The sequence below is a fragment of the Eleginops maclovinus genome, chromosome 20, assembly GCF_036324505.1.
Source record: "Eleginops maclovinus isolate JMC-PN-2008 ecotype Puerto Natales chromosome 20, JC_Emac_rtc_rv5, whole genome shotgun sequence".
In the NCBI taxonomy this organism is placed as follows: domain Eukaryota; kingdom Metazoa; phylum Chordata; class Actinopteri; order Perciformes; family Eleginopidae; genus Eleginops; species Eleginops maclovinus.
In genome coordinates, this window is record NC_086368.1 from 2,131,588 (window position 1) to 2,148,034 (window position 16,447).

The 16,447-nt window shown below is 46.9% G+C and overlaps 1 protein-coding gene across 1 annotated transcript in view; it reads left to right on the forward strand.

Moving 5' to 3' along the window:
* Positions 1-16,447, forward strand: part of LOC134883277 (receptor-type tyrosine-protein phosphatase gamma-like) — a 407,948-nt gene that overhangs the window by 230,893 nt on the left and 160,608 nt on the right. The window contains exon 3 of the mRNA XM_063911578.1: positions 1,193-1,375. Within this exon, the coding sequence (XP_063767648.1) occupies positions 1,193-1,375 (183 nt within the window). The remainder of the gene's footprint in view (positions 1-1,192; positions 1,376-16,447) is intronic.

A 16,447-nucleotide genomic window follows, 5' to 3' on the forward strand; every position in this document is an offset into this window, starting at 1 on the left:
TAAAGCCAGACCACATTCCGGTTATGACGTCATATCGGCAGCAAATCTGGATCAACTCGTCTGTTCCCCTATTTTTAGAGATGTGGGTAAAGAGGAAAATAGAGAGGGTTGTATTTTCTGACACTTAGTGAGTCTCCTTACACACCGGGGACACATATTCATGTATAAAAGACAGCAAGAAGTGCATTTTGCATAATAGGGGACCTTTAAAGTCCACAATGTGATGAAATCACTATGACAACATTCTGGATTATTTTAATGAATGGCTCACTGAAGTAAGATGTACAATCAGGGGATTGCCCCTTTAAACATATTTGACAACCAACAAACAACAGCTAATCACCACATTTGGAAAGGAAAGTAAGACACAGACATTTGGCATTGACAGGTTTGTTTTTGCAACACATTCATTGGCCTGTTCAAAAACCACAACAGCATATCAGTGAAAAAATGATTTTAATAACCGTATCAAGGCTGTAGCTATTTTTACACCAACAACCAAAGCAAAGATCAACTAGTTTGTATTGACAGGAGGATTATGGAGCTACGCTCCCCTATAATTCCTGTTTGCGTTACATTTCTTGTGTTCTGGAAGCAACAGCCCTGCTCTTTGAATAGACTCTGGGCTGTGAAAGGAGTGACCTGTGACCTTTTAGTCCTGGCCTTCCCTCTGAATATCTCTCCATCACAGACTCTGCAAAAAGAGACTCAAAAGCGTCTCTGCTCTAAGGCTTTTGCTCTGTGGACATTTACTGTCAAAGGATGCCTACACACACTTACTTGAGGGGTTTTAGAGTTTCCTGTCAGCTCAGGGATGTTGTGTGGTTGTGGATGCAGAATCTGACAGGGAGTTGGAAGTCAGGAGTGTGAAACAAAATGTGGAATTTAGTTTCTGTTTAAGATGTTAGCAGCGGACACATTATGGCCTCATAATAATGACATTTGGAATTTCTCTGTTTACCACATGAATGAAAAGGTTTTGCTTTTTCAGCAGCTGCCTCGGCTGTATGCTCATGGTGTGTATTCTGTGAGCAATGACTTGGCAATGCACACTGTCAGCTGCTTTCAGAGGACATGGGCTAGTTCTGAATTTGAATTTTTCTATGACATATCCTTCCTAAGTCTACTCAGTTTTACATCAAAGCGTGTCCTTGTAGTGATGAGAGCCTACTTCACTTCTTGTCTTCCTCAGGTATTTATGGGCCTGATGAAGGATGGTCGTCAGCCTACCCAGAATGCAGAGAGAGAAACCAGTCACCTATCAACATCGCCGACCAGGATACCAAAATATCCACAGAGTATCAGGAACTGACACTGGAGGGCTTTGATGCTGAATCCTCCAATAAGACATCCATGAAGAACACAGGAAAAACAGGTACTGTAAAGACAGCTCGGGCTTCTGCTGAAGATCTGCTTTATCCTGGTTTTATATTTTCTCGCCTTATATTGGATAAGATTTCTTCAAAACTCATACTGACTGAAAAGTTTGAAGTTGTACATTGGAAGAGTGGGTGAAATGTTAGTGAAAAATAGTTTTGTTGAGGTTTGTTAAGCATTTGAAACAGCTTTTATTCCCACTATTTCACATTTAGTTTGTACCTGGCCCCACTGGTGCAAAGTCTGAACATTGTTTTTTATTTGATCTTTTAGCTTGTCAACCACTTTGATCTAGAACAAAATAAATTGAGATGTTCTGGTCCAATTGCCATGAAACTTCGGAGGACTGTCAGCTGATTCTCAATTGAGTGCCATTTGTCCAATGGTGCCATCATTGTAAAGTTTGGACATGATAAACCACAATGCTTTAGTTCAAATGTCATGTTGCCAGTTCCCAACCTTCAATTTGAGTACAATTGCATCAAAACTTGTGGAAATGAAATGGAAAACTCTGTATTGTAAAATGAACATAAGTAAGACCATAATATCCAGTCACAAACCCAACGTAAGCAGTTAATCATGTTCTGCAAAAAAGTGTTGCCAGATCTAATGACATAATGTGTGTTACCGTGCTGTGACAGACCACAGAGAAGTTGGAATGGAAGCTGAAGTGTCACACCACTAATAATCCGGCTCGTATTGGCAGGTGTCTGCATGTCAAACATCTGTTGCATCACCTCCGTGCTCATGATTATAAAACAAGACAGGTGCAGTATGCAGCAAGTCATTTATGATGAAGATTACACATCCCATTATCATTCAGGCATGCTGCATCCATTTTAGTAGAAGTGCCATGGCAGGTGTCACTTCCTGTGGGATTCAGCGCTGGGCCATCTGAATTGGGCTCTTTGGCATCTCGAAGACCCTCCTCGTCAGACACAGGTATTTTTCACAATTCCAGGTTGTCACTAAGATGGATGATCCTTCCCCACAGTTTGCGAAATGGAGTTGAAAGGTTTTTGAGAGGCAGAGACCACAGGTGGTTGGCAGAGCTGTTGACAGCACTTTGAGTGCTGCCCAGAGCACAGCTGCGTGTTAAGCACCCTAATGTTTTACATCCAATCATTTGCTCAATCGAGGAAATTTGTGAGGAATAGTTTGCCAATTAATTGTCTGTAGGTTTAATGTAACTTCACTCAGGTGTTTTTTAAATTAAAGCTCATCCTATTAGCCTTAATGGCAAAAAGAGCTTGGAACAAGTAGAAGGGCCTGATCCTTTAAAGCAGGGGTGTCCAAACTTTTTTCACTGAGGGCCACATACAGAAAATACCAAGGGCTGGGCCCCTCAGAGGTGAGGTATATCGCCTCTTAAGTTAAGTTAGCATAATCACTCAAATGTAGGTAAATTATGCTTGATACTTGAACATGCTTCAAAAAACCAGCCTACATCACAGCTCTCCAGTGGGTTTACTTATTTCCGTTGGCAGCCTGAAAACAGGAGCCTCAGATTGTTTATAACAAGGAGAAATATGAAGGGTACATTTCAAGCTTGTTATGCAAATAAGTCATTTTTTGTGTCAACTTATATTTGTTAGAACGTGCTTTCAACTTTAATGAACTGAATGTATTTAAAAAGTGGGCTTATTAGTACATGAATACTGTGTAGTATCTACCAACCTTCCATAAACTCTGTGCCTGAAGCTGTGATATCCTTGGACGCAGAAAAAGCCTTTGACCACGTGGAGTGGAAATATCTTTTTTTATACGTTGGAGAAATTTGGCTTTGGTAATAAATTGAACTCATTGGTAAAGTTGTATTCCTCCCCCCTATCCTCGGTGAGGACAAACAATACCCAATCTGAATATTTCCCCCTCCATCGCTCCACCAGGCAAGGTTGCCCCTTGAGCCCTCATCTATTGGCCCTAGCCATTGAGTCCCTCTCCATCGCACTTCGTTGTGATCCCCGTATCATAAGTATTTTCAGAAATGGAATGGAACAAAGGGCTTCTCTTTATGCAGACGACCTTCTTCTTTATGTTTCAAATTTCTCTGTGTCTATCCCTGCAGCTGTCTCTATTCTTAATTCATTTGGTGCTATATCTGGTTACAAACTAAATGTAAGTTAAAGCGAACTATTCCCTTTAAATAAAGCAGCATGTGACTACCCCCTACATAATTTGCCATTTAAAACTGCGCCACACAACTTCACTTACTTAGGGATTCAGGTAAGGTTTAAAGACCTTTATAAAGCTAATTTTGCCCCTCTTCTGACCCGTATACAGGAGGACCTTGACCGCTGGTCAGTGCTGAATCTGTCTCTAGCTGCACGAATTAATTCTATCAAAATGAATACCCTCCCGAAAATTCTATACTTATTTCAATGTATACCCATTTTCCTCCCCCAAACATTTATCCGTAAAATTTACACTATTATTTCAGACTTTATTTGGAACAAGAAAACCCCTAGGATACGCAAACAACTTTTACAGAGACCAGAGGCGCTGGGTAGAATGGCTCTGCCGAACTTAAGGTTTTATTATTGGGCTGCCAATCTGAGAATTATACAATCCTGGCTACACTCTGATTCGCTTCACTCCCGGCCTGTTTGGCTTGAAATGGAGGCTGCTTCCTGTAGGCCACCATCTATCTGTCAGGGTTGGGGAAACAGGACCCAAGTGTAGCAAATCAAGGGGAAGCAGGTAAGGGTCAAAAACAAAAAGCGAGCTTTATTCAAAAGCTGTTGATGAAAACACGAAGCAAGGGGAACACAGGACATGAAAAACACTTAGCTGTAGACATGAAGGGTGACAGGAACAGGCAGGTAACATGGACAAGATCAGGGAAGAAATGACGACGACCGAACAACAGACAAAAGGCAAACAGGGACTAAATACACATGGGTAATCACAAGACGAGAGACAGCTGGAAGGGGAAGGAGAAACACAGGGGCAACAGGTGAACACAATAACGCAATCAGGCACAGGAGGGAAATGCAGACAGGAAGTGAATCTTAACATGACACAAGTGGGGAAAACATTTCAAAATAAAACACACAACACAAAGACATGACATATACGAAACACGGATCATGGCAGAACCCCCCTCTCAAAGGGCAGATTCCAGACGTCCCTACAAAGTCCAAAAAAATCCAACAGGGTGGGTGGAGGGAGTCTGGAGGAGGGACGCATGACCAAGGCCAAAAGGGTGGGTGGAGGGGGTCCGGAGGCGGGTTTCGGGCAGGTGGCCCGGGGACAAGACGGAGGACGAGGAGGGTGTCTCGGGCGGACGACCCGATAAAAAGGCAGAGGACGAGAAGGGTGTCTCGGGCGGACGACCCGGGGGCAAGGCAGAGGATGAGAAGGGTGTCTCGGGCTGACGGCCCACGGGCAAGGCAGACCATGAGAGCACGGACAGGCCTTGTGGCAATGGAACTTCGGAGGCCAGAGACATGGGCAGAGGCAACGGCGAGGGAACTCCGGAGGCCGGAGACATGGGCAGAGACAGGGGCGGAGGCAAGGGCGTAGACCATGGCGAAGGAACTCTGGAGGACAACCTGGAGGACAGTGGAATAGCTCCGGAGGGTGGCGAGACAGTTCCGGAGGACGGCCTGGAAGGCGGCGAGACAGCTCCAGAGGGCGGCCTGGAAGGCGACGAGACAGCTCCGGAGGGCGGCCTAGAAGGTGACGAGACAGCTCCGGAGGGCAGTGAGAAACTTCCAGGGGACAGCCTGGAAGGCGGTTAGACAGCTGCGGAGGACGGTCTGGAAAGCGACGAGACTGCTGCGGAGGGTGGCGAGACAGTTCCGGAGGATGGCGGAATAGCTCCGGAGGGCAGCGAGAAAGTTCCCGAGGACGGCCTGGAAGGCGACGAGACACCTCTGGAGGACGGCGAGACAGCTCTGGACGACGGGCTGTAGGACGGCGAGACGCCTCTGGACGACGGGCTGGAGGACAGCGAGACGCCTCTGGAGGAAAGTAAGGAGCACCTGGAGCAGGAGGCGGCAGGGCCACAGAGGAGACAGGAGCACCAGTCGGCAGGACCCCCGAGGGGACATGAGCTGTTGTTGGCGGGGCCCCAGTTGGTACTGGCGTCTGCGGGACCCCCGAAGAGGTAGGAGATGGCTTTGGCGAGAACCCGGGTGGTACTGGCGTCGGCGGGACCCCCGAAGAGGCAGGTTCAGGGGCCGGCCGCACCACCGACGGGACATGAACTAGAGTCGGCGGGACATGAGCTTGAGTCGGCGGGGCCCCCGACTGGAAAGGGACATGGGTTGGTGGGACCACCAACAGAACAGGTGTCGGAGGGACCACTGACTTGACGGGGTGAGGAGTTAGCGGGACCCCCGGCGGAACAGGTGACGGCAGGACCCCCAATAACGGAGCAGGAACAGGTGTTGGCGGGACCCCCATCGGAACAGGTGAAGGCGGGACCCCCCGATAGAGCAGGAACCAGCAAGACTGGAGTCGACAGGACAGGCCAGGCCGGAGTCGACAGGACAGGACAGGCCGGGCCCGGAGTCGACAGGACATGCGAGGCTGGTGTCGGCCGGGCCGCCGACAGGACAGCAGGGGCTGGAGTCGGCCGGGCCGCCGACAGGACATCAGGGGCTGGAGTCTGGGCCGCCGACAGGACAGGCGGGGCTGGAGTCGGCCGGACTGCAGCTGGGAGCATGGCGGCGAGGGCTTGGCCTGGAAACATGGCTGCTAGGGCCAAAACTTCAGCCGGAAGCGTGGGTGCAGGAGGCGTGGCTGTAGGAGGCTTGGCTGCAGGAAGCGTCATGGCTGTGACACGAGGTTTAAGGAAAGGCTGCAGGCTTTCTGGGGAATTGACAAATGTCCTTAAATAGTCTGGCAGTGAGTTCTCGAACCATGGCCTAGCTGCCAATTCCCAGCGTGCATGAAGAAGAGCTGCACCCTTTGCCTCTTTAGAACCTGCTCTCCTCCACTCTCCATAAATACATACAATGTTGTAGGAAAACTCCACAGGAGCATCCTCAAAAAATACTGCTGGGTCCATTTTTGGGTTCGGTCGTTCTGTCAGGGTTGGGGAAACAGGACTCAAGTGCAGCAAATCAAGGGGAAGCAGGTAAGGGTCGAAAACAAAAAGTGAGCTTTATTCAAAAGCTGTTGATGAAAACACGAAGCAAGGGGAACACAGGACATGAAAAACACTTAGCTCTGAAGGGCGACAGGAACAGGCAGGTAACATGGACAAGATCAGGGAAGAAATGACGACGACCAAACAACAGACAAAAGGCAAACAGGGACTAAATACACAAGGGTAATCACAAGACGAGAGACAGCTGGAAGGGGGAGGAGAAACACAGGGGCAACAGGTGAACACAATGACACAATGAGGCACAGGAGGGAAACGCAGAAAGGAAGTGAATCTTAACGAGTGACACAAGAGGGGAAACATTTCAAAATAAAACACACAACACAAAGACATGACAGATACAAAACAAGGATCATGAAGTTCCCATCAAAGGTTTCCTAACCTCCCCACTGATTCATCATTAGACACATTCCTTAAACCAGTACCCGCTCTGAAGGGATTGATGTCTCATATCTATGCTCAGATTTGTTCCCTTCGTCTAGTCACCTTAAACTCAATTAAAGCTCTCTGGGAAGTAGATCTTGGTGAGGAGATCCCTGAGGATCTTTGGGGGAAGGTCCTTGCTAAAGTACACCAATCTTCTATCTGTGCGAAACATGGACTGATCCAGTGCAAAAGTGTGCATCGCACACACTTCACAAAGGTCAGGCTTTGTAGAATCTATAACGATGTAAACTCAATTTGTGACAGGTGTCGCCAAGCACCAGCAAGCCATGCACACATGTTCTGGTCTTGTCCGGCTTTACATTCTGACTGGATCAAAATCTTTAGATCAGTGTCGGAAGTCACTGGTAAACCAATTGAAACTAATGCTATGATTACACTGTTTGTCTGATCATGTGAATCAACTGATGACACCCCAAATAATTGTCACTTTTTGACCTGCTTGTGGCGTTAAAAGGAAATGTCGGCGATCACGAAGACTGCCATCCCAAAATAGGGACTTCACACCAGAAACCTAGAACATTTTTTTGCATGTCACGTTTACATGTAAAGTCAATGAAAACATGCGGATAGACATGATTTCATCCCAGGCAGCACGCTTTATCCATGAGAATTAATTTTTCTCTAGCAAATACGTTTCCATGACACTGTCTTCAGATCCAGTCAGCGCAGAGAATCTCACTCTGTCATCACTGAAGTTGAATCAGAAAACCAAACAGCAGCTTAAGGCAAGTTCCTCATATCTGTTCAGTGGACAAATATCAGGGTTCATAAATGTACAAAATACAGTCGCTGCTTTATTTAAGTCTGTATGGCGTTGTAGTGTTCTCGTGCAGTGTGTCGAAACTCTGACTAAACACTGAGTTAAACCGTAGCCAATGAGACAAAGTCGTAGTAAGCTTGACCTTTTACTTTCACTTCTTCATCAACAGACGGTGAAAACTGCAAATACAATAATACAAAAATATTGTGTCTATTTATGACAACCTTATGACTAACATCACGTTATGCATAGTTATAAATAACAACAGAAACTGTCCAATACTGAAATGAGGCATTCTGATTGACAATTGCATCACTTTTTAGCTTGTATACAACACATCAAACAGTTTTTCGAACTAAATCCATCATAATATAACATCTTCAACATGTCCTTTAACAATCAAACAACTCACGGCATTGCCACTCTGATGCCTCCAAGTGGATGCTGATTGATTATGTTCCGATGCACATGTCGGCCATTCTTTCTACCCAGCTAAGTTCAACAGGAAGATCGCCGGAAGAGACTGAACCGGAAGTGACTAAACCGGAAGTGACGTCGTCGCAAAAACTAAAACAACAAAATAATATTAATTTTTACATTAGCTAATTTAAACTGTAAAGTAATTATTTAAGAAATAAATGTAATAATATTAAATGCCTGGAGAGGCAACACACTCCCCGCCTGACCTATGTGAGGTCACTTAGAACTTGTACAGATCTTAAATATAGTCTGTCTATCAGTCTTTAGGAAGGAGCAGAACAATTTCTGCAGTCGGCCGGAGAAAGGTTTTGACCTTGCCTTGGTCAGTTGTTTTCACTTCGACCTTCCTTACATGTCCATCTTTCCCAGGGAAAGTGGCATTGACTCTGGCCATAGGCCAATAGTTGCGAGCGGCCTGCTTGTCCCTGAGCAGAACCAGATCTCCAACCTGAAGGTTTCTTCGGGGCACTGTCCACTTCTGTCTGTGCTGCAACGAAGGTAGGTATTCTCGACTCCAGCGGGTCCAGAACTGGTTTGCAAGGGCCTGGACTTGCCTCCATTGTTTTGTGTACAGGTCTTTGTCGGAAAAGTCTCCGGGGGGAGGTGGAACCCCCGACTTTTGTGTGAGGATCATGGATGGAGAAAGTATGAAGGGCTTCTCGGGATCCGTAGACACAGGTAAGAGTGGGCGTGCATTCATGATCGCTATGACCTCCGCCATTAGTGTGCATAGCACTTCATGGGTCAAGCGAGTGTTTTGCCGTTGAAACATTGAATCGAGGATTCTTCTGGCAACGCCGATCATACGCTCCCAGGAACCTCCCATATGAGAGGCGTGCGGAGGGTTGAATTCCCAGCTGCATCCTTGTTCGCTGAGGTATCTATGCACTGCCTTGTCCATCCCGAGCTCCTTGCTTGCTCCAACGAAATTGGTTCCGCAATCGGATCTGAGCTGTTTAGCCGGGCCTCTGAGTGCGAAGAAACGTCTGAGGGCATTTATGCAACTGGATGTGTTCATAGATTCGATTACCTCGATGTGAACAGCTCTGGAGCTCATACAACTGAACATAATGGCCCAACGCTTGCTCTCTGCCTGTCCTCCTCTGGTGCGTCTGGTTGTAACAGACCAGGGCCCAAATACGTCGAGGCCCACGTATGTGAAAGGAGGGCAGATTTCAAGTCGTTCTGAGGGCAGATCCGCCATTTTTTGTTCTTCCAGCTTTCCACGTAGCTTGCGGCAGGTTAGGCATTTGTGGATTACTGAGTTGATGAGCTTCTTGCCTCCCAAGAGCCACAGTCCTGCTGCCCTAATCGCTCCTTCCGTTAGATGACGGCCTTGGTGTCTCACCTGCTCATGGTGATGCCGTGTGAGCAGTAGGGAAATGTGACTTCCTTTGGGCAGAACTATCGGGTTCTTCTCTGCGGTAGCAAGATGAGAGTGCTGTAGTCGGCCTCCAACGCAGATAAGGTCATCCTCCAAGATTGGGTTGAGTGTCCTCAGAGGACTGCTCTTTGGTATGGGTTTGTTGGCATGGAGAGCTGACAGTTCTTTTGCCATGGCTGTTTTCTGGGTTGCTTTAAGGATAACTTTCCCAGCTTGTGCCATTTCGTCTGGAGTCCGAGGTAAGTTACATTTATGCCAGCCTTTGCACTTGCTGTCTTGGTTTGAACGTTTGTAGGATCTTGCCATGTGTACGAGGAATGCAACTCCTCTTACCAGTGAAGTAAAGGTGGAGAAGCGCTCGAAGCGTCCGGAGTTGAGTACCGATTCCTCCAGGTGGGTAGCAGAAGTTTGTACCTGAGGTCGGATTTCTGAGTCCTTTTCAGGGTCGATTAAACTGAACCTCTCAGCTGTCTGCGTTTTCTCTGCCGGTGGCTGACACAGGAAGGAAGGTCCAGTGAACCAAGAGGTCTGCGCCAGGCGGGATGCGGGTAAAGACCTTGATGCGTGGTCAGCAGGGTTGTCTTTGGTACATACGTAGTGCCATTGCTCAGGCTTTGAGGACTGCCGGATTCGTTGGACTCTGTTGTAGACATATGTGTAGAATCGTTTTGTTTCATTACAAATATAGCCAAGCACTACTCTGCTGTCTGTGTAAAACTTAATGGCATCTAACTTCAGGTCCAGCTCATCCTGGATAAGGTCTGCCATCTCTGCTGCCAAGACTGCGCCACACAGCTCAAGCCTGGGTATTGTCGGTTCTGACAGGGGTGCCAGCTTGGCCTTACCCATAACGAAACCTACTTCAGTCTTCCCATCTTCCTGCACCACCTTCAAGTAGGCCACAGCCCCGATGGCTTTGATTGACGCGTCCGAGAACACACACAATTCCCTGTGAACAGCTTTCGTGAGGGAGGTTGTCGTATATGTGCGCTGAACGTGAAGCTGTTTCAGGTCTTGGAGGGAATCTCTCCAATCTTCCCATCTGCTTGATTTGTCTTCCGGGAGGGGTGTATCCCAGTCAGATAGTTCAGAGGTAAGCTCTCTAAGGAGGGCTCTTCCCTGGATCGTGACAGGTGCCAGTAGACCCAGGGGATCAAAAATACTGTTGACTGTGGATAGGACTCCACGTCGGGTGAATGGTTTATCCACGGTTGATGCAGAGTAGGTGAACGTGTCAGACGTGATCTCCCACAGTAGACCTAAGCTCCGTTGTGTGGGTGCAGTTTCTCCACTTAAATCCAGGTCTTTGACGACTGGAGCACAATCTTCCAGTGGAAAAGCCTCTGTGACTTCTGGACTGTTTGATACGAACTTGTGCAAGTGCAGGTTTGATTCTGCGAGAGAGGCCTGTGTTCGCTGGAGGAGGTCGATGGCTTTGGCTTCAGATGGTAGGGATATTAGGCCATCATCCACGTAGAAGTGTCTTTCTACAAACGCGACAGTATCGGCTCCATGCTCTCGTGAGCCCTCTCTTATGGCTCTTCGTAGCCCATAAGTTGCAACAGCAGGAGATGGTGAGTTGCCAAAGACGTGGACCTTCATCCGGTACTCAACAACTTCCTTGTTCACATCACTGTCCTTATACCACAAAAACCGGAGGAAGTTGCGATGGTTTTCGTGCACTAAGAAACAATGAAACATCTGTTGGATGTCTGCAAGAATTGCAACCCTCTCTTTCCGGAAGCGTAAAAGCACTCCAAGGAGGGAGTTGTTGAGATCGGGTCCAGTGAGGAGCACGTCATTGAGGGAGACGCCGGAGTACTGGGCACTGGAATCAAAGACAACCCTGATCTGATTGGGTTTCTGTGGGTGATAAACCCCAAACGTTGGGAGATACCAGCACTCCTCCCCTTCTGTCAGCGATGGTGCTTCCTCTGCATGTCCATTTGCAAATATCTTCTTCATGAATGTCACGTACTGTTCTTCCATTTCTGGTTTTCTTTTCAAGGTTCGTTGCAAGGATGCGAACCGATTGACTGCCTGCCCTTTGTTATTTGGTAAAGGCTGGCGTAGTTCTCTGAAGGGCAGTGGGGCGACCCAACTGTTAGCTTCGTCTCTGTAGACGTTTGTGTCCATTATCTTCATGAAGATGGTGTCTTCCACTGATGGAGCAGGTTTGTTGTCGTTCTCAGTACGGTTGAACACTGTCTGTCCTAGCATACTCTCTGGTGCTGTACCAGACCTGTTAAGGCTACGGGGCGTCTCCTTGACATGCATGAAGCTTGTACAGGGTTGAAAGATTGAGTGGCGACCGCTGTCTAGCACGTTTGTCTTGAACGTGTTGACTGTTGGTTTATGTACATTACCCAAGCACACTTCTCCTATCACTACCCAACCTAAATCCAGACGTTGGGCAAAGGGGGCATTATGCGGTCCGTTGACCTGCTGCCTTACCTTGTGTGCCCTAAGGACATCTCTTCCGAGCAGCAGTAGTATTTCTGCCTCTGGGTCCAGTTCAGGGATGTGCTCGGCAATGTGATGGAGATGAGGCTGATGAAGAACAGCGTTCGGTGTTGGAATCTCAGACCGATTATTCGGGATCTCATGACACTCAATGAGTGGTGGGAGAGAAATGAGCACTGTGCCATCCAGTGACTCGATTTCGAATCCTTCTGCCCTCTTGCCGGATGTTTCTATGATGCCGGAGCAAGTTCTGAGATGGTACGGGAATGGTTTGCTCTTCACACTGAACAGCTTGAAGAACTCTGGTCTTGCTAATGAGCGATTGCTCTGGTCATCCAGGATGACATAGGCTTTGATGGCCATGTCCTTTGAACCCTTGGGGTAAAGCTTTGCGAGACACATCTTTGAGCATGAGCGGCTCCACTGGCCTGGACTGCAAACTTCTGTGCAGCTTGCTCCAACGACAGCAATGTCGGGATCGTCTTCTCCCTCCCCGCCGTACTCTCGTGACGGTGAAGGAGCCTTGACGGTTTGAGGAGGTGGGCCAGGGTGCATGGCTGTATCATGACTGGTGCTGTTGCATTCAAAGCACTTCACAGAGAACCTGCAGTCTTTGGCAAGGTGAGAGATGGAGGCGCAACACTTAAAACATATTCCTTTCTCTCTGAGGAAGGCCTTTCTATCATCGAGGAGTTTATTCCTGAATGTTCTACACCTTTTAAGGGGATGGGGTTTGTTATGTAACGGGCAGTTCTTGTAAGGGTCGTTGGTTGTGGAAAGATCCGTTTTGTGCACTGAGATGGGTTTGTTGGTGTTAAAGTTCCGTGAAAATGGTTTGTCAGGTTTGGTGGGTGTTGTGGTGCTGCCTTGATGAATGAAGCTAGGGTCGCTACGCTTTTTTGCCTCGTAGCTAACAAAGTTGCAAAAATACTCGAAGGGGGGGAAACGCCCGTCGCTTCCTTCTTTGTACCGTGACCCTGCGGACACCCACTTCTCCTGAAGCCCGTAAGGGAGTTTGTCCACGATTGGTCCTATCCCGCGAGAGGTGTCCAGATAGGACAAGCCGGTCAGATATCCATCTTCTTTAGCACCTTGGATCTCTGCAAGTAGATCCCCAAGCTCACGTAACTTCAAGTGATCCTTGGCTGAAATCTTAGGAAAGTTGTCCAGGCGCTGGAACATTGACTTTTCGATGACTTCGGGGGCAGCATAAGATTCACGCAACCGTTCCCATGCTTTGTCTAGAGCCAGATTGGGGTTGTTGACATGCACCGATCGCATGCGTTTAACCTGTTCACTAGATTCTTTTCCAAGCCATTTGGTCATGAGGTCCAACTGTTGGGTTGCTGTTAGGTTGACTTCGTTGGCTGCACTTGAGAAGGAGGAGTACCATGCACGATAATTCTCGGGCTTGTCATCAAACTGGTACAGCCCTGAAGTCACAAGGTAACTTCGTACCAAATACTGTGCCAAAGGCTCCCCTAAATTGGACGTGGGTGTGCCAGTTTGAGGGAAATGTCGTGGAGTATACGACGGAGCATGAGCATTCATGGTGGGGTTGGCTCTACTAACCTTAGCCTTTGTTTCAGTTTTAGTTGGGTCAAATAATTCTGGTGGAGACGGTTGCTTGATGTCTGCATTTTCCCTGCTGACAGGTTGTAATTGTGAATCGTCTTCCACAGGTGGATGCCATGATATGAAGCTGTCATGTGACCTTGCTTTGAGTGAGGGAGCAACGGGTAAGGGTGAGGAAGGAGAACGATTTTTAAGGCTGATCTGGGATAGAACGTATTCACTGGTGCGTTCGATTTTCCCCTTTTCGGATTCAGATTTCCCGTCTTCGATAACAGACTGCATCGCCTCTGCGTCTTCCAACACTCGAGCTGTCACTATGGCTGCGTCAGCTTCTCTATGAAGGGTTAGCACCTCCAACTCTGTGTCTAACCTTATAGTTTCCAATTTATTTTGAGCGTCTCTAGTAGCTCTTTCTGCTTCTCTAGCAGCCTTTTCCAATTTTAGCTTAGCCTCCTGGCTAGCATATGAAGCTCTCACCTTTGCTGCTTCTGCTTCAGCCCGAGCATGGGCTGCCCTTACTGATGATGCTGATGTTTTGCTGCTCCTAGCACTGCCGACAGCCGACCTGTTGCTTGTTGCCATCGCGACCACTTCAAAACATCCAATGCTGCCTTTTCACTGTACTGTTCTCGTGCAGTGTGTCGAAACTCTGACTAAACACTGAGTTAAACCGTAGCCAATGAGACAAAGTCGTAGTAAGCTTGACCTTTTACTTTCACTTCTTCATCAACAGACGGTGAAAACTGCAAATACAATAATACAAAAATATTGTGTCTATTTATGACAACCTTATGACTAACATCACGTTATGCATAGTTATAAATAACAACAGAAACTGTCCAATACTGAAATGAGGCATTCTGATTGACAATTGCATCACTTTTTAGCTTGTATACAACACATCAAACAGTTTTTCGAACTAAATCCATCATAATATAACATCTTCAACATGTCCTTTAACAATCAAACAACTCACGGCATTGCCACTCTGATGCCTCCAAGTGGATGCTGATTGATTATGTTCCGATGCACATGTCGGCCATTCTTTCTACCCAGCTAAGTTCAACAGGAAGATCGCCGGAAGAGACTGAACCGGAAGTGACTAAACCGGAAGTGACGTCGTCGCAAAAACTAAAACAACAAAATAATATTAATTTTTACATTAGCTAATTTAAACTGTAAAGTAATTATTTAAGAAATAAATGTAATAATATTAAATGCCTGGAGAGGCAACACAGGCGTCGTTGTGATTGTGGACGGAGCAGCCACGTGTAAGCTTAGCCTTGCTTGTTCGATAGGATCTCCCTTTATTAAACACACATTTTCAAAGTGCTTTGACTGCCGTGTAAGCACACGTCAGAGCATAATTCCAAGTTTTCTTGTTCTAATTTGTATCAGTATGTTGTTTTTTCTGGATCATTTTGGCAAGTGCACTACAATTAAATCACGGTAAAATGTGCAAATGTTGTTGTTAGTATCCACTGTGGTATCTACATGGAGATAATCCCCGCCTCTTGTTTGAGTCACGCTATAGTAAGTATAGTTTGAACGCGATAGCCGCGTTCAAACTTGCACATTTTTGCTTTGCGTCCGTGGTGAACAATATGAATAATTGCATGCAGGAGTGTTTTCCAGATGTTAGCTGCGTGTTATGATTTAACAAGAAACAGATCACCTCTCCAACCAGACCATCAAACACCTGGAGTGTGAACCTGCCTTACACCTTCTCCCTCACACAGCAGTTCAGACACACTTGCTGCTCACTCCCAGTTTATCTCTCCGGTGGGGCATACACTGCCACTCTTGGTGTTTCAGTTTCCCAGCCATGATAGACTTTATTGGGCTTCCTGTATTCCAACATCATAATATGCAGGCTATTTGAATGCTGGTAAAACACCCTATAACACTTGCTGCTTGTTAAGTTTTGCCCATAAACGTGCCATTAGTTGTTGCAGTTAGAGCATTAATTATACCGTTATCCACTCAGGCTAATGTCAACTAACTGTCAAACAGCTACACAGGGCAGACAAAGAAGATCAATTAAAAATATGGCACCAGCAGCTGTTTAAAGTTCCTGCAGGTCGAGTCATGGGATGTCGGATACCTGATTTGCATTCCACAATTGCTTCTTTGAGCCATCAGTAAGCATGCTGAGCTAATTTACAGGATAAATGAGTTGATATGAGCAATTGTTTTCCAATAAAACTGAAGTTAAAGTAGCTCTTAATGAGTGTGGTAACTATTCTGTCAGGATTGATACATTTCTTGAAACCATTTTTTTCATTTTTTGTGGTATATACTCTAAATCCCAGTCAGTGTCCCCTAGAGGTTGTGCTGGATGTTACCTACAACGTTATATACAGCTTTGAAAAAAATGAAGAGACCACTGCAGCATTATCAGCTTCTGTGGTGTTATTATTTATAGATATGTGTTTGATTAAAATGAACAACAATTACTGGCAACATTTCTCCAGCTGTGTCCCAATCGAGCGGCCACATCCTCTTGGGGCCGGATTCGTAGACCGCATACGTCACTTCCGCCGAAAGAAGGCTGTCCCAATTTTAAAACAAGACAAGACTCCTCCGAATGCGGTCAACGAATCCAGTAGCCTAGCAAGCTAAACCCCTACAGCAAAAAGCTGTACCGGGGTCTAGTCTAGCTCGAAGGCAGTGTGGGCGGGATCAACGGTTGTCTGTCAAGTTGCCTCTGCACTCAACGCCACGCAATAGGATGGCGAACAACCAATCAGAGCTATGAAGAAGATTACGTAGTCCGCGCGACGGGAAGTACATGGTGGAGTGTAGTCACTAGTAAACCGAACTTTGTGAAACATGGAACTGAGTG